Below are 23,496 nucleotides of genomic sequence, written 5' to 3'. Positions count from 1 at the left end.
TTCTGGAGCGGTAGAAGGATCCCACCATCCTCCCAGCGACCTTGGCAACAGACCTGATGTACGTGTTCCATTTAAAATCAGGAGTAAAGGTCAAATCTAGAAGCTTGTCAAAACATGGAGCCTCCCAAGACGAGAGCCATCCATTTCAATTGATGCCAGATGGAAATTAGATGGTGTAAAGATAGGAGCTTGGTTTTAGATGCATTAAAAATAACCAGCCACCTCTTCACCCACTGTACCACGTGCTCAAGATCAGAGGAGAGAGAATCAGAGAGAACTTTGTCATTTACGGCCTTTGATGTGTTGCTTTAGATGGTCGTGTCATCAGCATAGATGTCAACGAATGATTTAAGTATGTGTTTTGGGAGATCATTGATGTAGACCAGGAAGAGAGTTGGGCCCAGGATGGACCCCTGAGGCACTCCAGCATTAATACTGTGGACCTCTGATTTCTGCCCATCAACCACTACTCTAATGAGCCTATCAGAGAGAAATGATTTAATAATTGAGAAAACATTTCCAGTTATACCGTAGCTGGATATCTTGTGAAGTAGGACCTTATACCATACCTTATCGAAGGCCTTTGATGTGTTGAGAGCAATTGCCCTAGAAAGGACGCCTTTGTCGAGAGATTCACTAATCCTATGAGAGATAACCGTTAGCACATCTGCTGTAGATCTAGCAGAATGGAAACCATATTGCATGTCACTAAGAAGGTTATTTCTGCTGAGGTGATTGACAACTTCTCTATTTAATATGGATTCCAGCAGCTTACTCATGACGCACAGGAGACTTATTGGTCTGTACTGAAAGGGAGATGACTTATCACCTGAATTCTTAAATACAGGGCATACTGATGAGGTTTTCCAGGGGAAGAGACAAAAAATAGCTTTTCCCATCATGCACTGCCTTTCCAAGATGCCCTTCGGGTATATAAATGAGCTAGCCATCCTTTCCTTCTTTCCCAAAGAGCGATGCAGATACGCCCGGTACGTCATATATTATTATTTTTTTGTTTCTAACCAGAACCTAGCCCTAAACAGCACCTTTTTTTCCCTTTCGCATATACCCCACCCTGATGCAATATTTTTGAGTAATAATGGGGTATGGTCCCTTACAGTTGGAAGATTCTATTTATAAACGATGCTGCTAGGAACTGACAAATCAAATTAATTCACATTCTGCTACCAACCAATCAGAAACCAGAATTGCTCGATAAAAATTAAACCTTTTTCTTTAGCAGCCATGCATTTGTTTTCTTTGTGTCAACAAGAGAATAATCTTTTGCTTTGTGGCTACAAAAATTATAAAGTTAGGAACCTGAACAAAAGAACTGTCTACTGAGAACCAGTCACCTCCAGGACTTGTATAGAACAACTATGTTGATATATATTCAACTGCTATAGGGTTATCTGCCCCTTTCCAAAACCCTTTTACTGTGGGAATTCTCTCCCCTTTTATTTCTAACTCTTCGATTCTCCATGTTGTAAATAAAATACACACACATTGTGTGCGTCTTAGTATTTCGTCAAACAAAATGTGTTCATAGTAATTTTTAAAACCTTTCTGGATGTCGCAGGCTCCGGTGATGAGGTATGTGTCCCCACATTTTTATTAAATGACTTCCACTCATTTTCAACAAACTAACCATCAGAAACTGTTCTGAAACTAAACATGGCTTCCAACTCAAGACACTCTGACTATAAAAATCCGTAATCTTAAACCTCGTGCCATTCGCATGAAATCCATACTTTGCTAATCCTGCATAATGAATACTCATTACAAGAAAACACTTATGTTGGAATAATATAAACTAATATTCTTGACACGTAAATTAATGTTGTTATTGCATGTTACTACAGCGATTTCGAGTTCTTTGTCAAGTGTCATTATTTTCCGGAGTTATTTCTATATTTTTATTTTTATTTATATGAGGATGTGCCTTGGTGAAAAACTTCTATTAATCGGCGATCTCGTTAAAGTTTCCTTTAACGGTTCCATGGATGCCGTCCTACTTTTGACTTCAAGAAATTTCAACGCCTGCAACTTCAGTCCTAAAAATCGATAGATCTTAATTATGAACTGGTGGACACCGACTCACACCCTTAGAAATAGGTGGGTTCTTATAATCCTCTGCGCATCTTCCTATAATAACCCTGCATGAGTTCCTATAATTGGTGACCCCGAGGAACTCACGCGAGGTTACCGATTATAGGAGGATGTGCAGAGGTTGCCAATTAAAGGGGGAATGATAGATTCGAGTTCAGTCGAGTACTTGCCATGAAAATAATGGTGCTTGTGCATAGTTTGAATTAGACATAACTCAGTGTCCGATCTGCTTTGCTCGGAACATGACGTCATCCACTCGGGTTTGATTGTAATATGACGTCAGACATCGATTAGCCAATCAATGCACTACAAAGTAGCAGACAAACTTTTCAAAACAAAAATTGAAAGGAAATAAAAATCATTAAATTCATTAAGCAGCACACACCTGAACAGCCCTTTTTCTGAAAACTGTGTAAATAAAAAAAAAATGAATATCTCCAGTTTGGAAAAATATTTGATGACGCTGGAACAAGACGTCTCATATTGTCAAGAAAAAAAAAAATTAATTGCTGAAAAAAACAAAACAAAAAAAAACAAGAAAAATTTGTATTATATTACAAAAAGATGAAAACAAAAAACTTGTTACGGTAGGTCACTGTTTATTAATTTATTTTTTGCTTTGTTTATTTCTTCTGTTAAACTTATTATTTTTACATGTTTCCTTCATTTTTTTTTTTTTTTTAGCAGTGTTTGTTATGCTTTCATAATTAGCGGAGCTCGGTGGTTAACGTTGTGTTCCGAGCAACACCAATTGGACATTGAGTTACCTTTGGTTCAAATTATACACAAGTACCAAAATAACGAGAGAGCAGAGACAGGTTTGTAACATCTCTTCTGCAGGAAAGAGAAAGACGTTACTGTTATCAAAGAGTATCAGATCTGTACATCAAATTTGAAAACATCAAAAGTTTAAATTCTGTAGAAATTTTGATAATGACTGAACTTTTCAAGTCAAGGTCAAAGTTCAAGGTGTGCGAGCCTTTCTAGTCTCGCACAAAAACATGCGTTCACATCTCAAGCCATTTTTCTTGTTATACACATACGCGTACACAAACATACGCACGCACGCACACACACGTAGATATATTCACGTTCACGTACATACACCCACATTCACGTGCATACACACACACGCTAACGTACACTCATGTACGCACACATACGCACACACGTACGCACACATGGGCAACGTCACTTCTCCTTTGAAGGAAATCCACACATGTGCAAAAGACCACCGGAAACACCTATAAAAGCAAGAGACCTGACCTGGTTTCTTTCTTTTCAATTCGGCTTCTGACCTGAGAAGTCGACGGACCAGCCGTCTCCCTTTCGGGGCACACGCGCCCACGTGCCTCATGCCACCTGCTACTGTGTGGGGCAAGAGTCAACAGACAGTACGTACACCTTACACGTTTTCTATCTCCATGAACTGGATTGACTTTCTCTCTTTCTCTCTCTACAACAAAGGACTTTCCCTCACCAGCTAACAGCGAGAGACGCACGCCAAACTAAATACGTGCTGTACCCTTTTCTTTCATTTGTTTCTTTACAAAATAAATTCCAGTTCGTTTAATTCAATTTAACACGTAGTTCGTCTCTTTCTCAAAACAATTTATTTTTCCTATTTTTGCCACACCTTCACAAAGGTCATATACAATGTGTGACTTCGTTGGGGCAAGCAGGAAGTCTTTATGTTCAGAATTGAAGTTTTCACCAAAAGTGTGACTTTCACCTTTTCTGTGATTTTGACCCTTGACCTAGATATTCCAAAATTAAATCAATTTTAAGTTAGATTAAAATCGATATTTCCACCAAGTTTGGTGACGAGTGGTCAAGCGATATAGATGCTAATAGGCTTCACACAAATAAACAAAGAAATTTGACCAGAAATACACCCTCCTAAGGTAGCGAAATGACAGATGTCCTTTCAATGAATAAATGACAATTTTAAAAAATATTTTCCCTTTTAATTTTTCTTTCTGCTCTGTGCTTCTCAAACACCTGATCCTCGCATCATTACACAAGCGTCTACTCCTCCGTTGTTGTTGCATTGTTTGCAAAAATTTGTCAGAAAACTGAAACATTTGCCATCAGCAGGTGTGTGACTATCAATACACTTTACTTTCAAATTACAATAAATACAATTTTTTTAATATAAATATACACCTGCATATTATGTTGACCTACCCTATTATGTCAGTACATGGACTCTTCCAAACACTATGGAGACTGATAAAGGTAACACAGTCGCTATGACTATGGCAGAAGCAGTCTCTGGCAACATGTTACTGTCGTGCCGTTCCTCACTGCCCCCCACCCCGGGTGACAAGATCAAAGTGTAGTATCTGTCAGAACAGATACTGCAAGCAAAGACGAGATGTGGGGGCAACCCCACATACCTGACCTTTAACCAGCTCCCATTTCCCACCTCTCGGGAGCTAGTCCCCTTTTTCCCTTCCCCCTCCCTTCACTCCTCACATTAAAAATCGGCCTTGTGCCTAATTTGCTCGGTGGGGGAGCAAATAAATACCTACTGCAAGCAAAGACCATATGTGGGGGTAACTCCACATATCAGACCTTGGTCAATGTAGGGGCAACCCTTCATACAACAGTAACTATCCAGCTCCCATTTCCCACCCATTGGGAGCTGGTCCCTTTTTCCCTGCCCCCCTCCCTCTCTCTTCACATTAAAAAACGGCCTTGTGCCTAATTTTCTCAGTGGGGAAGCAAATAAATACATACATACATACTGTCGTGCCGTTCCTGGCTATATGCAGTGAATTTTTAATGAAGGGGAGAGAGGGGGAGGGCGTGTTAATTGATTAAAATTATGTTCTATATTTCTAGACTCTTTTTGTTCTGTAGTGTTGCTCCTGGCAACATGTAATATATTTTGCTGAAGTTTTTAGAAAGTGCCAAGAACGGCGCTAACAATAAATATGTAGTTGAATTGACAAACAAAAATAAATGAATAAAAATATGAATGAGTCACCAGTTAGCAAGTGCTAACTTAAGAATGGGATTTTGGAAATGAGATAAGAAAACATGAATTAACGAACAAAATATATTTATATATCAACAATTTTACAGAAATTATTATTATTATTATTATTATTAGTAGTAGTAGAGGTACTATTATTATTATTATTATTATTATTATAAAACGTTTCATATTTAAAAAATGTTTTAAATATTTATTATTATTATTATTATTATTATTATTTATGGCATATTTTTTTTAATTATTATTATTACTGCTATTCTCCTTCTTACTCGTCTTCTTATTTTTAATTATTATCTGTAGTGATAGTGGTGGTGGTAAAGATGACGGTGATGTTAGTTTATTTTGACCATAGTGAATTCGAGTAATTCTTCTAATTCATTTTTATCACCGCTTAATTGAAGTTGATTTGAGTCCCCCATCACAACGATATTTCAACCTGTAATCCTGACTGATTCATTGTTATAGACTAGCACAATACATTGCATCGTTAATGTCTGCTGCAGTGCTGCATTTCCGTTTATAGTGGTTCACACACACACACACACACACACACACACACATATTTTCCTTGATGGATTTATATTTTTATTTTTTATTTAATTTTTATCTTTGTTTTTTTATTATCCTCTCTATCCTTTCCTTCCTTCCTTTCTTTATGTCTTTTCCTCGTTTTTTTTTTCTATTTCAATACAAACCTTAATCCCTATTCCTTTTTACTGTCTTCTTCCCATATATTAAAACCCATTTCCCTTTTTTATCTTTTATTTTTATCTTTAACATGTAATGTGACCTCCTGATAATAATTTCTTGTGGTCCTGAATTTTTTCATCACAGACTAAGCTTTTGTATAAGTTATATCGTCTGAAGAGGTCTCTAGTTACTAGTAACTGGCTGACCGAAACATGCTCATGACTGTGTAGCGACATATAACAATTTATATAAAAACAAATAAAAAGTGTGTCTTGCCCTACTCCAGTATTGAGCACTCTTGCATTAACCTCGTTAAAACTTCATTGGTTACTTTGTCCCTGGAAAATATTAACCTGGAATTATATATATATATATATATATATATATATATATATATATATATATATATATATATATATATATATGTGTGTGTGCGTTTTATTTTTAATTACCGTTTTATTTTTTATTATTATTTGCTCTAGAACAGTATTGAGCACTTTCTTCAGTTTTTATTAATTACCATTTCCACTATATATATATATATATATATATATATATATATATATATATATATATATATATATATATATATATATATGTGAACGTGTCTGTGTGTCTATCTGTGTACATTTCCCTACGCAATAATTCTGTCAATTTTTAGTCTACAGACTCGAAATTTGATATACAGGGTACTGAGATTTGGGAAAATCGATGTGATCTGGTTTCGGCTAGTAATTCCGCTGTTAAGGGGTCAAAGTTCAATGATTTGACCTTTGAGAACTCTACCAAACTCCTCCGACAATTTTGGGTCTAAACACTTGAAATTTTAGATATAGGTTCCTTGGACATGGATCTAACTTAATAGCTTGATTTGAGCCCAAAGCAATAAATATTAAGGGGTCATAATAGGGGTCAAAGTTAAAAAAATTACCGTTTTTTTTTTTTTTTTTTTTTTGCTCAGCATACACCCCCAAACACCCGGGCAACGCCGGGCACCCATTGCTAGTATATATATATATATATATATATATATATATATATATACTCACTACTTCATTTACTCACATAAAATTAAAAATTTTAAAAATTAATATACAAAAGTATAAATTTATGCGTAAACTTTAAGTATTTACTTCAAAAGTGCTCAATATGTTGGTAGAGCTAGTTAGTAATTTATAAAATATATATGGCGATTAAGCTACACTGAATATTCCGCGTTTTATCCACTATAGGATTCGTCAGGCTTATGCGCATAAGCCTGAAGAATCCTAGAGTGGATGAAACACGGAATATTCAGTGTAGCTTAATCGCTATATATATTTTATAAATTACTATATATATATATATATATATATATTTCTACCGAAATATACTTTCTTATAATACATACCAATCCTTATTTAAGAAGCTCAATGTAATTATAGAGCTATGTAGAGAATAAATGACAAAAGTCTATATTCCAAAATTCATGATATTGACCATCTTATAATTTATTCCTTTAGTTCAGTTAACTTTTACAATTCTTGACAGTATCTGTTTCATAGCGCAAAATCAATCACTTAATTATTATATCAATCAGTGAATCTATTATGCCCTTAACTCATCAGAAGAAATAGCAACATGGTGTAATGGAAACATATTAAATGTATATGCAGCTTCTCTTCCAATTTTCGGATTTTAATTTTGTCAAATCACACTTCATTTCAGTTTGACAGATTGATTGTTGCTACTTCTTCTGATGAGTTAAGGGTAAAATAGATTCAATAATTGATATAATAATTAAGTGATTGATTTTGTGCTACGAAACAGATATTGTCAAGAATTATAAATGTCAACTAAATTAAAAGAATAAATTATAAGATGATCAACATCATGAATTTTGGAATATAACTTTTTGTCATTTATTCTATATATATATATATATATATATATATATATATATATATATATACAAAATAATTATATATTCCCTCTGCTTCACTTTTTTTGTTTTCAAGTAAGATCTTTGACTTACTTGTTTCATCAAATACTTCTGCATGCAAAATCCGATCCTGCATTTTGCTAATTCCTACCCTCTGATGAGAAGGAAAGTATTTCTTCGAAACTCCGCGGATTAAGGACTATCCATTTATCTAGTGTTTCCTTTTCAGATTAAATATGTTTTTAACTCATTTCAAAGTGTTTTTTAACATATTTTATTAACTGTTTGCTCATATATATATATATATATATATTAGGGTAGGTCGATTTTTCATTTTTCTTTAAATATTTTAAAATTGCACTTACCAAAAGTTGTGTATTGACCTATTAAGTACTCATACGAAAAATTAGATCAAATACTTCAACAAATTTTTGAGCATTTAGTAAAATACGTATGAAAGGATTTGGCAGCATAACATTGTGTATGTGTGTTGGTTTACCTTGCTCTTGTTATTGTGTGTATAGATGTGAATAGCATTTAATTTCTGTTCGCCTGACTCTTGCTATTGTGTAAAAATATGTGCACAAGATGGAGAAAGCATGCACATAAGTCACTGAGTCCCTTTTGCCTCCTCCAACACAAACGCTGGACGGAGGAGGGTGTTGAGTAGACGTTCTGGAGTCTTTCGGTACTGCAGCCGGCTTGAGAATTCTGGCGCTAATTGATTTTGTTGACCAGATCTTATATAGAAATTTCTAAGTTCGCACTGGGCTACTACATTCACGTATAGGTGTTACTTTTTGGGTTTTGAAACGATTGGACAATATTTTGAGTTCTCACGTTTCTGTGAAAACAGATTTGATGAGCAGAGTGAATCTCAACAAAGTGGAGAAAGAAAAAGGGTAGCAATTAAAACCATTTGCTTTTTAGCATTCATTTTAGCAATTCATCACCACAATATGAAATCATATGCAGAAGAAAAATAATAATAATAATAATATTAATCTTTTTCACATGGAAGCAAAAAGGTATAATTTTACATCAATTTCAATTTTGATAAATTTGTAGATTAACACTCTCAGTTAACGAGACTCCTTCTGCCTCCAATGAGTTTCTACCTTTTTTAGGTGTACCTGTCAGTACTCTGAAAAACTTGGTCAAAAAATATTATTTTAGAATTTAGAGTGAGGGTCAGTTTCGCATTTAGATTTAATAGAAATCCATTTCTATGCTATTTAAACTTTTTAGGGTTGATAACTATTTTTTTTTTTTTTAACAATACCCCTAAGTCCTACTGGCAAAGTTGTAAAACCAGACCTAATCCCTTTAAAAAGTGGACTCCTGTAAAAAAAAAAAACAACAAAAAAAAAAACGCAGAATTTATCTCCCATAGCAAAAAAGTGATGAACTACCCTAAAACGCTAGAATGGCCCGGAAATAGGCAATGCATTAAATTTATACGTCAAAATGATATCCCACTTTAAATCTGAAAAACAAAAATTGTTTCCGCAAAGTTTTTCAGAGCTTTTCCATAATCAATTATCTTTAAAGAAAAAGTAGACGAACACTGCAGTCAGTGCAATTTTGTGTCAGGATGTTGCACATTGATTGATAAATTAATACTAAATATATGAATATTGATAAATATATGAATATTGATAAATATATTAATATTGATAAATTAATACTAAAATAAAAATAAGACCATTTGATTTTAATTGAACTTAATTTAGAACTAAATAAAACAAATTGTGTTTTTGTTTTTGTTTTTTAAATTACGGATACGAAACTGCGGTTGTGAAAACAGCAATTTTTCTCTGTCAATGTGACATGTGGCTTTTCAGATTTTTTGGCTGATGAAATCACTTTTGCAGATTTTCCACACCCCTAGTCGTTCCTTTGTAGACTCTCTTCTAGTTGCTTATAGGTCGACTTATCGTCGTTTCCCTGTCGTTGTCGTCGCCAAAGCCGATCTTCCAATTCGGAATCTAAGTTCCACGGGTGCATTTTGGGCGAAAGCGGTTCCGTCTGTCTGGGGAAGCAAGAAAAGGTTGCAGAAGTCCCGAAGCTTTATCTACAACAAGAAAATGTCTCAAGACAATCCTGAAATTGAAGAGATTTTGGCACCATTCAGGGAAAATGTCAAAATTCAGGTTGGTTAAAAAAAAAAAAACTTGAATTTTTTTTTTTTATTTGACATTATTATTATTATTATTATTATTATTATTGGTGCTTAGATCAGTCCCCATGACTGCCAAAAAATAAAAACCTCCTTTCAATCTCTAGAAACAATGGACACACACAGCGAAGGTCTCTGTGCATCGAGTCTGTAGTGAAGCAGAAGCAACGGTTACGCAATCTACAACCGCATCCACCCATTAACTGGCTTTAATTGAATTCAATGGTAAGGAGAAGTCTAGGACGACTGGAAACAGTACCGGCATAATCAGAGAGAGAGAGAACCCCCCCCCCAAAAAAAAAAAACTGTTTCCTAGTTTTCCTTCTGTTGTCCAAGTAAGGCTTGGGGGTATTTTTTAGTTTACCGACCCCTCGGCATTCACCTTTAATTTGTCGACTTAGGTAGGTTGTCGGGTACGCTGAGAACGAATATCGCATTTATTGTTTGCGCAAACACGCAGTTTTCCATATTTGAAGCAAAAGGTAATCACTATTGTTTTTGCTGGCGGCCGGTCGGCCACTTAGGAAAAAACGCCAAAAAGAGCCAAAACATGGCCCCAAAACATTTTTCGATACTAGTGCAGAGTGATCCGGACGTAAATAATAACGTTATTATTTTAAAAGCCATTCGTAACATGGGGAAGGGAGAGTGTTTTGTACCTATTCTATACTTCAACCTTACAATTGAATAAAAAAACATAAAACTTTAAACTTGGAAATACGATTTAAAAAAATAGCGCGGATCGGATCAGTGATCACTCTCTGCTGCACTAGCACCCATTTTTCGGCTTCAAGGCCGAAATGACCCCCCCCCCTCCCTTTCGGATATTTTTCCGCTTCCCGATATCGAAACAGACAATCTTTTTTTCACTTTCTTAATTATATTCATTTTTTTCATTTTCTTACTAAAATGTGTGCACGCGCGTAGTCACTTGACGTTTCACAAGGTGCATGAATACATGGCGGACATTTTAAATGACAAAAAATATTTTTCATAAAATAAAAAGTTTTCACCTCATTTAAGAGTAATAATACTTCTGTCAGTAAGTTTTCACGGGCGGTTTACAAAAGCATATTTTATGTTTTTTGTTCTGTTTTTTTTGTGGGGGGGTATTCAATTATAGAACTTGCAGAAGAAGCACTTATTAAACTATACAAGTTCTATAATTGAATACCCCCCCCCAAAAAAAAGAACGAAAAACATAAACTATGCTTTTCGCTCATAAAAACTTTATTTTATTTTTTATTTATTTATATTTTTTAGATCAATTAAAAGGGGTTAATACCATGCAAACCGTAAATTTGCGACCGATTTGATTATCAGATTTGTGGTCAGCAACGTCGAATATCCCTTAACAAAACAAAAAAAAAAAAAAACACACGCACACACACACACACACACGCACAAATTAGTGGTCGCTGGTCGGTGTTCTGTTGTAGCTGAAGGGGTAAATGTTTCGTTTAGGTCCACCTCCACAATTTTCTTTAAAATGACGACATTTATAGGTTTTCGACTATGCTGAATACGAAAATCGCATTGAAATGTTGCAGAGATAAGTAGTTATCAAGATAGAAAAAAATGCATTATGCACGGTAATTTTGGCGGCCATTTTTTACGCGCATGCGCGCGCGCCCTAAGCAATCAGAATTTTACACGAAGGAAAAAAACCAAGATGGGCGCCAAAATTACCGTGCATAATGCATTTTTTTCTATCTTGATAACTACTTATCTCTGCGACATTTCAATGCGATTTTCGTATTCAGCATAGTCGAAAACCTATAAATGTCGTCATTTTAAAGAAAATTGTGGAGGTGGACCTAAACGAAACATTTACCGCTGAAGGTAATATTTACCTTTTAATTTATTTTAATAAATATTATTCTAAATACTGTTTTCAATTTGTATTTTCTTTACGTTCTTTCCTTTTGCTCAAGATCTCTTGGAATTTACCCCTTCCCCCTCCAATAAACCTTACTTTCTTTTTGCGCCAACGCCGGTGGTGGGGAGGGGGGGTATTCCATTCCAGTTACATGTGGCATATTTAGCTTCTTTTGGTGATTTTTTTCGTTATTGAAAAACAAGATAGCCGCCTTAAAAATAAGGATTACGTTGGATACTGAATATCTTAAAATATGGATAACTGAAACTGCGTGTTTGCGCAAAAAATGTGATATTCGTTTTCAGCGTACCCGAAAACCCATATAAGTCAACAAATTAAAGGTGAATGCCGAGAGGGGTCGGTAAACTAAAAATTTACCGGCTTGAGTCTAACTAGCCTATTTGAACCACGGATAGTTTCATAACTCTCCCATGTAAAAGCGATGAAGTACCCCCCCCCCTCCCCAACAGATCTCGAAACCGGCATACACATAGATGCTCGATAAATGAGTTGCTTACAACAGTTGAAAAGCGACCACACAAAATGAAATCAGAGTTCCGGAAACAACACTTAATTTATTTACATTGTAAGTTTGTCTTTGTGCCCCCCCCCCCGTTTCAGGAACTCTGGTTTTATTTTATGTAGTTGCCTTCCAGTTGTAATTCGTTAATGGATTTTACCGGATCGTTAATAATGATCAGCCATGGAGGTTAACCTATACGAGCACCATAATTATATTATATTTTATTTTATTTTATTTTTTTTTTTGTTCAATTTAGTGACCATGTTGAAAACATGGCAACACATCAAAGGCTGTAAATGACAAAGTTCTCTCTGATTCTCTCTCCTCTGATATTGAGCGCGTGGTACAGTGGGGGAAGAGGTGGCTGGTTATTTTTAATGCATCTAAAACAGTCATTCCCAACGTGGGGTGCATGCCCCACCGGTGGGGCATGGCAATATTTTGGTGGGGCATGGGCAGGACGTGCACCCTTGGGCTTACTATACCATATTATATATTAAATATCACAAAGGGGAGGCATCAGGATTTTAGAAATGCCTAGGTGGGGCATGGCCCAAAATAGGTTGGGAACCACCAATCTAAAACCAAGCTCCTATCTTTACACCATCAACGCTCAGATCCCCATCTGGCATCAATTGAAATGGATGGCTCTCGTCTTGGAGAGGCTCCATGTTTTGACAAGCTTCTGGGTTTGATCTTTACTCCTGATCTGAAATGGAACCCGTACATCAGGTCTGTTGCCAAGGTTGCTGGGAGGATGGTGGGATCCTTCTACCGCTCCAGAAGATATCTCACCATTGATGCAATTCTCTATCTGTATGTCCAAGGATTGAGTACTGCTGCCACATCTGGGCAGGAGCTGCTAAAAACAGCTTCTCCTGCCTTGACAGAATACAAAATAGACTTCGTGGCTTAGTGGGGGTGCCCTTTTCTCTTCCCTGCAACCTCTTTCTCACAGAAGAGACATTTTTTTTTTTTTTTTTTTTTTTTTTTTACATAGGCATCACCACATTATCAAGGCCAAGAGGCCACTCAAGGATAAGGGTTAAAGAGTGTACAGTAGAAATTGGACAATATAGTAATCATTAGTAATGAAAATTTGGTAAATTTGATAACTTATATGAACGGCTCATCAAGAACTTATTTACGTTAGACTTGAAGACAACCATATTGTAGTCAGCAGGAAAACGGAAGACAATTCCACAGGCATGCAGTTCTAAGAAAGAAGCTTTGTTCATGGAATCTACATTTAGGTTTAGGCACAGATAAAGAGTGGGGGGAATTATTGATAGTGTTTACAGCTAGACGAGTGTTTCTTGTGAAAGTTTGGCGAGGAGGGGACCATAGATTGAAGCTCAGTCGAACACTTTCCATGAAAATAACGATACATCAGAGACAAACTCGCAACATCTCTTCTGTGAGATAGAGGTTGCAAGGAAGAGAAAAGGACATCTCCTACGAGGCTACGAAGTCTATTTTGAACTCTATCAAGGCAGGACAAGTCCTTTCTAGCAGCTCCTGCCCAGATGTGGCAACAGTATTCCATCCTAGGACGTACCTGGCTCTTATATAGATAGAGAATTGCATCACCAGTGAGATATCTACTGGATTGATAGAAAGATCCCACCATTTTTCCAGCGGCCTTGGCAACAGATTTGATGTACGTGTTCCATTTAAGATCAGGAGTAATGGTCAAACCCAGAAGCTTGTCAAAACTTGAGGCCTCCTGAAGACGAGAGCCATTCATTTCAATTGATGCCAGATAGATCAGAATGTTGATGATGTAAAGAGAGAAGCTTGGTTTTAGATGCATTAAAAGTAACCAGCCACTCCTTACCCCATTGTACTACGTGCTCAAGATCAGAGGAGAGAGAATTGGAGAGAACTTGGTCGTTTACTGTCTTAGATGTGCTACCATAAATGGTAGTGTCGTCAGCATAAATGTCTACAAATGATGTAAGGATGTGATTTGGAAGATCATTAATGTAGATCAGGAAAAGAGTTGGGCCCAGGATGGACCCCTGAGGGACTCCAGCATTAATACCGTGAGCTTCTGATTTTTGCCCCTCAACTACTACTCTTATGAACCTATCAGAAAGAAATGATTTAATAATTGAGAAGACATTTCCAGCTATACCATAGCTATAGATCTTATGAAGTAAACCTTTATGCCATACCCTATCAAAGGCCTTAGATATGTCAAGAGCAATTGCCCTAGAAAGGTTGCCTCCGTCGAGAGATTTGCTAATCCTATGAGATATAACTGTAAGCACATCTGCTGTAGATCTAGCAGAACGGAAACCATATTGAGTGTCACTAAGAAGGTTATTTTTGTTGAGATGTTTGATTACTTCTGTATTTAACACAGATTCCAGTAACTTACTCATGACGCACAGGAGACTTATTGGCCTGTACTGAGAGGGGGATGAGCGATCACCTGAATTCTTAAATACAGGGCATACTGATGAAATTTTCCAGGGAGATGGGAAACATTGCGAGCCTATCTTTGTTTTATCGTTATTTCCATGGCAGGTGCTCGTCTGATGAGCACCTGCCATGGAAATAACGATAAATTTACAGAATATTTTAAAACTGGTAATCAGAAGTGACTTTTCCAGGGAATTCATCGGCAGTATTGATTTTGTTTATTTTTTATTTACAGCTTCAAGTAAAATAATATATACATGAAGATGGTGTTTAGTTGACATATCGATTTTTTTTTTTTTTTTTTTTTTAATATGTGGTTTTAAGCAAAAACAACAGTACTTGTCATGTCGAAAATAGTAATGTATCCAAAAAATTACGAGTTGAGAATTATGGGACAAATGGTAATCTGTAAGATTAGTGCTTGGAAAAAATCAAGCTACAGGAATAGGATACGGTTGATTGTGTAAGGCAACCGAATGGAACGGAGTCACAGAGACACGAAAAACGAAACCATATATTTATCAAAAAAAAAAAAAAATTACCTTGTGTTATTACGAAAAAAAAAAACACTTGTATTATTAAATAATAAAACAAATATTTGGTAAATTTTTACGAGCTGCCACAGCACAGTATAAATACCCCCAACCACACCATGTTAAAAACGGTTTTCGAAATACCCCCCCCTCCCAACTTCCTCATGTTAAGAATAGCTTTCGATGTTGGGGGTGTTTATTCTGAAAGCCGTTCTTAACATGGGGTGGTTGGGGGTGTTTATACTGTGCTGGGGCAGCTCGTAAAACATTTATCAAATATTTTATTCAGAAAAATTTAGTTCTAACACTTATATCACAAAACAAAAAAAAAAATGATTTTGCGCCATAAAACTAAATTAATCTTTCTGGTACTTGTACAGTTTAATCAAGACATTAAAAAATGAAAATATCGAAAAAAAAGATTGTATTGTACGTATCCGTTTTGGACTGAAGATCTCTAAAAAAAAAAAAAAATTTCACTTAATTTGATCGAGTAGTTTCTTTTTTTTTTTTTTATAGCAGAAAAACACGTTTTTATGACAGTGCGTTGAAGTTAGTCATCTTGGAATGTTTTGAACACGCCATGAGGAGATAACTCAGTTTAAAGTGCCGACACTCCCTCCCCATCTTTAATACTAGTTTTTCTTCCTAAAAATCGAACCTTTTGCTTGGTATCATAAATAGTTTTTTCGCTGTAAAAAAGAAACTACTTGATGAAATTAAGTGAAAAAAAAAATTTTTTTTTTTTTTTTCGGAGAACTTTGTTCCATAACAGATACATAGAATATTTATTATTATTTTTTTTTATTTTTTTTTTTTTTCGATATTTTCATTTTTTTAATGTTTTGATTAAACTGTATAAGTACCATTTTTCTGAATAAAATATTTTTGTTATTTGATAATACAAGAACTGTTTTTTTGTTCGTTTAAGTCATTTTTTTGTTTCGTGATAACACAAGTGTTAAAACTAAATTAATTTTTCTGAATATTTTTGTTATTTGATGAAACAAGTGTTTTCTTCCTTTGTTTTTTTTTTTTTTTTTTTTTTTTTTTTTTGCTTCGTAATAACACAGGAAGGAAGTCTTAAAACTAAAGTAATTAAAAAAAAAACAAAAAAAACTGCAGCTGAGATAAGCATGTCCAATAGACGAGCCTCGTTCTGAAAAATCTGAACAGTTAGGTCGCATGACATGTGACACCAGTGCTTTTACCATTATTGACCCTTTGAATGATGCATATAGAAAACATGAGCCAATTTTGGAAAAGTTATGAGGAAGCAAAAGCGTTTCTAAGAGAAAAAAATATTTTACAAGCGGAAAACCTGCCACAGCGTAGTATAAACACCCCCCCAACCATCCCCATGTTAAGAACGGCTTTCGGAATAAAACCCCTCCCCATGTTAAGAATAGCTTTCGAGGTTGAGGGGTGTTTTATTCCAAAAGCCGTTCTTAACATGGGGAGGTTGGGGTGTTTAATACGCTGGGGCACGTAAAAATTTACCAAATATTTTATTCAGAAAAATTAATTTAGTTTTAGCACTTGTTATCACGAAACAAATAAAATCATTTTTGTCGTAAAAACAAGTGTTAAAACTAAATTAATTTTTCTGAATAAACTATTTGGCACTTGATGACGAGTGTGGACCCAGCGCAAACATTGGTCTATTTAGCCATGAAAAACTTTTTTCGGGCCAAAAAAAAAAAAAAAAAAGTGCCAAAGAAAATGACAAATTGATTTTAAACTCCAAATTGTTACACATACTAAATGAAAAAACTTGGAGTATTTTTCCTCCTATTTGATACGAGTTTGACCACGGCCACTGAGAGTAAGAAGGCCTGTTAACTGAAAAATGTCTGCAGGCAATGTAGGTAAGATTTGTCAGACTGTCAGTACTATATGAAGGCCATTTGAAAAAGAGCAAAAAAACATTTTTAAAAAGAAAAAGGAACACAGTTCGATTAATACTGAAACTGAACTTCATTCAATATAAAATATAAATATTATCTATGTAAAATTTAATAATTTTAAAACTATACAATTTAATACTGATAAAACTGAATTATGAATTTAGGGAACAAACAATTAAAGAAACATTAAGCACATATTTTTTGGACTTCGGAACAAGATCACAGTGTAGTATCTGTTTTGATGCTACACTTTACCTTTTCTGTCCTTGGTCGGTGAAGAAGAAATCTTTCATGACTGAGATTATTTTTGTTCCTATTCAGAGTGCCTCTTATTGGGAAGCTGGATTTTGCCCACAAGATTATATGTTGAAATATTTAAATAATTATTACTTTAAATACAGAAATTATATTTAAAGTTTTGGTTTTCTTTTCTTCTATGTCCATTTTTTTTCTCATGTTTTTCATCAAAATGTGTAGCGTATTAGTTGTCTCACAGGCCATCATCAGTGATCGCTCACTGGCAGTAACCTGTGGTGTTCCTGGAGACCAAGTGAAAACAAGTCTCCCCAGATTTCCAGTGTTCTCCACTTCTTGACCACTTGTGCAGATGATTGCATGTTATCGCAACAGCCGTTGTCACTGATTTCTTGTTGACATCGGCCATTGGTGTTTCCTGGGGTTTGGGTGACAAAATGCCTCTCCAAGGTACCAGATTTTAACTGTACACTTCCAGTGGAGATTTGGTTAGTACTCTCCCACCTCCGTCTTTCCATCCTCCCTGACCCTTCACAACTAGTTGGTGTGGCGGCAGTTAATGTCATCTACACCAATTTTTTATTATTATTATGATAATAAGGGTGCTTGTGCAGTGTATGCACGTGTATTTTAAATATTATTTTCAAGTTAAATTAAATTTTGGGTTTGTATTACTGTACACCTAGATTCGAAAAAGTTGTCAAAAAACGAATATATAACAAATAAACGTTATCAAAGGCAAAATAAATTACTTTTTTACCTAACTGGATATGTTTTAGGGGTTTGTATTGCTATACACATATTCGAAAAAATGGTCAAAAATCAAATGTATACCAAATAAATGTTATCAAAGGCAAGATAAGTTACTCTTCTACCTATCTGGAAAGGTTTTTAGTGTTTTTGTTCACTTTAAAACATGTAATCGCTTTGAAAATCATACAATGTTTATTGATATATTTTAAAAAGAAAAATTTTGGCATGCTTGCTATTGAACTCTGTAAGTTTGGGAAAATGAGTTCAAATAAACAAATTATACAAAATACTATTGGAAACCCACTAAATATGTCCGCCTATGTCACGGTAACATATATCGAGCGAGTTTCTAATAGGTATTCCAAACCAAAATTTTATTTTCATTATATCTAAAAAAAATTAATGTGGTCATAAAGATTTTTATAAACCATAAACAAATGTACCAAATTTATTTTGGTAGCTCAATTAGCCATCAAGTTATGATCGTTCAAAGTTTGTTGGAAAGTTGAAAATTTGGTATCATGGTCCAGAAGCCAAATTTCATAGTATATAACTAAAAATGTAAGCTACTAACAAGTGAAAAATCCTTATAAATGTAATGTCATCTTGTGGTAAATGAAAATTAATACTAATGAAAGCAATAATTTAGATGAAACCAACCTAAATACTAGGCAAAATCCTACTACCAACGGGGGAAAAAAGTACAAATATGACACGGAAATACAACTTTGACCGTTCATATCAATTTCATTTCAATAGCTAATGTATTGAATCTTCTTAATATGATTCATAACACATTAGAGATCAAGATAATTTTTTCTTTTAATTTGATAAAACCACTCAATTGTGGACCATGTAAAAGCAGTTGAACAGACAATTTGGTAAAAAGGGCAAAAATGGATTAAAAAAATGAGTCAAAAGTATACGTTACTGAAATTGTTGTAAAAATGTAACCATTGGAAGTAGAAGCTTAAAACTTTGCAACTTTACTATTTTTGGTGTGAAGAATTATAAAAAAAAATGTTTGCCTTGTTTCTAATAACAAAACTTTTTGCCACAGAAATATTTTTATTTTGGGGAATTTAAACTCGCCAAAAAAAAAGGACCGACAACAATAAGATTTAGAAATTTGTTATACAAAAAGTCATTTTTTTCAAGCATTGAAAAACTTTCAACTTAAAAGACAAGTAAACAAATAAGATATTTTATAAGCAGAGGTCTTACTACAATTCCTTTCCTTATTGATTTTCTCTGAGAATTCTTTCATAAGCTTCTGCTATGGTAGATATATCAAGAACACTCCAAATCCTACCATTATTGAAACTGGCATTACCTCAAACCCCCATCTGTAAACAAATGCTGACTCTACCTGTGCAATGTCATCTGACAAAGGACATTGAAAAAAATCTTTTGGTTTGCAATAAAAAAATTTATTACAGCACTGGATGCAGATATGACCTCATTGATTTGGCCAATGTAAAAGTTGGTGTCATAATAGACAGCAACCAATTGTCCTTGATGCTCATAACTGAAAATGTCCTGAGATGGTTCTTCATCACAACTGCAGGAGTTATCTGAATATTCAAAAAAAAAAAAAATAACATAAGTAGGTCCAGCAGACGAACATCATTCTGAAAAATCTGAACAGTTAGGCCACGTGAAATGTGACAGTACCGTGGTTGAAGTGATGATGGAGGTCTGAACAGAGCTGAAAGGGAGAGATAGACCAAATATCAAGGTCTCGTGTATGATATGAAAAGAAACTGGAATCTTAGGGAGATATCAGTCATACCAGTTATTATAGGTGCCACAGGGCTTATGAAGAAGAACCTGAAGTCCTACCTAACTAATATCCTGGTGAACTAAGTGCAAAAGAGATCCAGACAATTGCACTTAAGGGAACAGCGAGGATACTAAAAAGAGCTCTCGGTTGGTTTCAATAAAAAGCAGGGCAATGTTGGCAGCTGGTTTCTTCAAAGGAAGAAAATTAAAAAAAAAAAAAAAATAAAAAGGTTCTTCTATCATTATTGACCTTTTGAAGGATGGATATAGAAATCATGAACCAATTTTTGAAAAGTTATGAGAAAGCGAAAGCGTTTCTAAGAGAAAAAAATATTTTACAAGTGGAAGGTCCGGCGTGTCTCATTTGGCAAAAACAAATGACAGAAATACAACGAAAAGAAGACAAATTTTGTTGGCGATGCCCTACACACAAGGAAAAGCACAAATTAATCTCTCTGAATTTTATTTACAAAAATATTTCTTTGTTTAAAAAAAAAAATTCATTGAACTGCTTTATGCAAACAAACATTTGAATTTTGCTGTTTAAAAAAATCTGTTTTCCTTTTTACGTTGACCTATTTTGCCTTTATTTTCACTTCTTCGTTATATTTATAGTAATAAATGTTTGAAATTTCTTTGAATTTTTTTTTCTTTCTTTAATTCTTGGAATTTAAAAGAAATTTTTTTTTTTTTTACTTTTAGCTTAATTTGCTTTTATATTTCACCATTTCGTTTTTTTTTATAATAAATGCTTCTCTACATTAAAAACCGACCTTGTGTCTAACTCTGCCCTCGTGGGGAGGCAAGTAAATAGGAAGTAATATGGCAGCTGAAAAACGTTTTTTCGGCCACCATAAAAGCATTACAATACATTTAAGCCCTAAAGAATTTCCGTCATGCACCCTTGTTGTTCTAAGTTAACTAGCCACTATTTGCGTTTCACACTTTAAAAAAAAAAAAGAAAAACTCAACAGCTAATAATAAGCGTGTTTTAATTTTTAAATACTCTGTACTTGTTATGAATATATTAATAATGAAATGAAATAACTAAGAAATTTTTTGTTTGTTTGTTTGTTTCAACTAGACTGTAGTTTCACATAACATTTTAATAAACAAGATACTGTAAAAATTGAATTGTCAATCAAAATATTAAATTTTAAATAAAATGGTATCGACTTAATTGTCATGTCACGATAATGAATGTATCCAAAAATTATAAAAAACGATAGCGTAAAAAATTAATTACTAATGAAAACTTTTCGCGGACAATTTGCAAAAATTGAGGTTTGCTAATTTTTCAGAAAATAATTACCTCCTCTGTGTTGATTCGAACTCTTCTGTTTAATACTTTTTTTTTTTTTTTTTAAGCAAAATTCAGTAAAACTTGTGGAGAATACTCTGTTTTATGGTTGTTGTAAAAATGGAACGGAAAATAAATTTCCATTTAAATTTTGTTTCGTTTTAAATTCGATACATTTTTACATTACGTTCAACTCATCGTTCACATTCAATATGGCAACTTTTATAGGTTTTTGGAGGTGTCTATTCTGAAAGCCATTCTTAACATGGGTAAGTTGGGGTGTTTATTTGTTGTAAGCATAGCGAAAACCTATAAAAGTTGACATTTCCAATGTGAACAATGAGTTGGACTAAAAAGAATATACTAAAAAGGTGTACCAAATTGACTTTTTTTTTGTTTAAAAATTAAATTATTTCGTTTTTAATAAAATTTTATATATATATATATATATATATATATATATATATATATATATATATACCTTACTTTGGGGTAATTGTGCCAACTAGCTAAAGGTGCTCTTTTGGCAACCACGCATACAAAGAGCACTTTTTTTTAGTTGGTACAATTACACAAAAGTAAGGTGTGTAAAATATATATATATAAGTACAATTGTTGAATGTTATTCTTTCGATTACTTTCATTTTTGAGAGAACAATAAAAAAAAAAAAAAATTAAAATTGAATGAAATTTATTTCCATTTTATGACAACCGTAAAACAGTGCATTCTCCGAGTTTTACCCAAAATTCAATTTCAGTTGATTGTCTTTGAAAACTATTTAATTAATAATTAATTTTCTACCTTATCACAAAGTATGGATTGACAAAAGAAAAAAAGATTCCATCTTCCCCTTAAAAAGGACCCTCTGGATTGAAACAAACAAAAAAAAAAAAAATTGTCCTAATCGAGAAGGATTTTTCCTTCTCTGACAGAGAACAAAATGGATCCTACATTTTTATTTGAGCTACGAGATTAGATAAAGTCAAATTAATGTGTAGAAGAAGGGAAGTGCATTCCCCTTGAGAGGGCATTCTTGAAGGATATAAAAAGTAGCTGTGATCAGACTGCTTGACAGTCTTGAATAGAGGCACCTTAACTAACCAGCAATAAACTAATCTCCTCCTCTGTAAGGAGGTAATGCTTGGGAGCGTGGCCTTCTAAGATCAAACCATACCATACAACATTCAGACCCAGAGGTTGAGTATTAGAATGGGTATGGGTAGCCTTTTTACACAAGATACTTTTTTTTTTTTTTTTTTTTAATAGCATGCTTGATGAGACTAAAATAAAATTGCCTCGGTCTAGAAGGATTTGTTATTCATTGACCGCCGACAAAACAGAAGTGCTACATCAGAATGAATATTATACTAGCCAAACTCAAAATTAAGGACAAACAATTTTTTATGGAATTCTTTCATTGATTTCCCATTTCTATTTTTATTTATAACATTTGTTTTTATTTTGTTGATTTTTTTTTTTTTTTTTTTTTCAATGAAAAATGAAAGCTAAAAAGTCAACACTTCAACAATTGATTTGTTAAAAATCTTAAAAAGCTTATGAGTAACAAGTCAGATAAGAATATCACCACAACATTGATTTCCCATAGCAACAGGATTAGGTCGTTGTGAAACACTGAAAGGAAGAGTGTTTTTTTTTTTTTTTATTCAGTGAAAATTCTTAGAAACCCAGGGTTCTCCTTCCTGGAGTATAATACTTAATCTTAAGATTATAATAAGATTATAAGTTCTCTTATACACCTCACAAACGTTTAGTTTTTTTGAAAATTGCTTGAGACGAGGCATGAAACCACTTGATATAAGAATATTTTTTAGAAGAACAAAAGCTGATTATTGCAAAGACAGGAGATTCCTATTGATCTTAGTCTTGAAAAGACCAAGGCTGTAGGTAGAAGGAAAACGGTAAGCAGGAAGAGAGTTCCACAACCTTGCAGTCCTTGGAAAGAATCTATTGGAATAAGAAGTATCACTTCCGATGCCTCCGTTCAGTTTTAAAAGATAAAGGATACCCCCAGATTACTACGACACTATCCCATTGATTACTGTACACGCAATAACCCTTATCCCCGAGTGGCTTCTGGGCCTTGATAAGTGGTGACCTCCATAAAAAAAGAGATCAAGGGGCTCCCTCCTGGAGCTAAGACTTGATTCCGTTATGATTTAAATTAATATCTGAAGGCTCTTTTAAGAATAGACACAGTTCCCTTTATGGCTGC

At 34.2% G+C, this 23,496-nt stretch overlaps 1 protein-coding gene across 2 annotated transcripts in view; it reads left to right on the top strand.

Annotated features, from left to right (window-relative positions):
• Nucleotides 1-9,520: 9,520 nt before the first annotated feature.
• Nucleotides 9,521-23,496, top strand: part of LOC145263858 (glycine--tRNA ligase-like) — a 78,278-nt gene continuing 64,302 nt past the window's right edge. For both annotated transcript variants that reach the window (XM_080120933.1, XM_080120934.1), the window contains exon 1: nt 9,521-9,877. In XM_080120933.1, the coding sequence (XP_079977059.1) occupies nt 9,581-9,877 (297 nt within the window). In that variant the 5' untranslated portion in view covers nt 9,521-9,580. The remainder of the gene's footprint in view (nt 9,878-23,496) is intronic.

This window comes from Euprymna scolopes, chromosome 39 (genome assembly GCF_053919585.1).
Source record: "Euprymna scolopes isolate OS-2025 chromosome 39, ASM5391958v1, whole genome shotgun sequence".
In the NCBI taxonomy this organism is placed as follows: Eukaryota; Metazoa; Mollusca; class Cephalopoda; order Sepiida; family Sepiolidae; genus Euprymna; species Euprymna scolopes.
The sequence above is the reverse complement of the archived record's forward strand: the minus strand, read 5'-3'. Positions and strand labels throughout refer to the sequence as shown.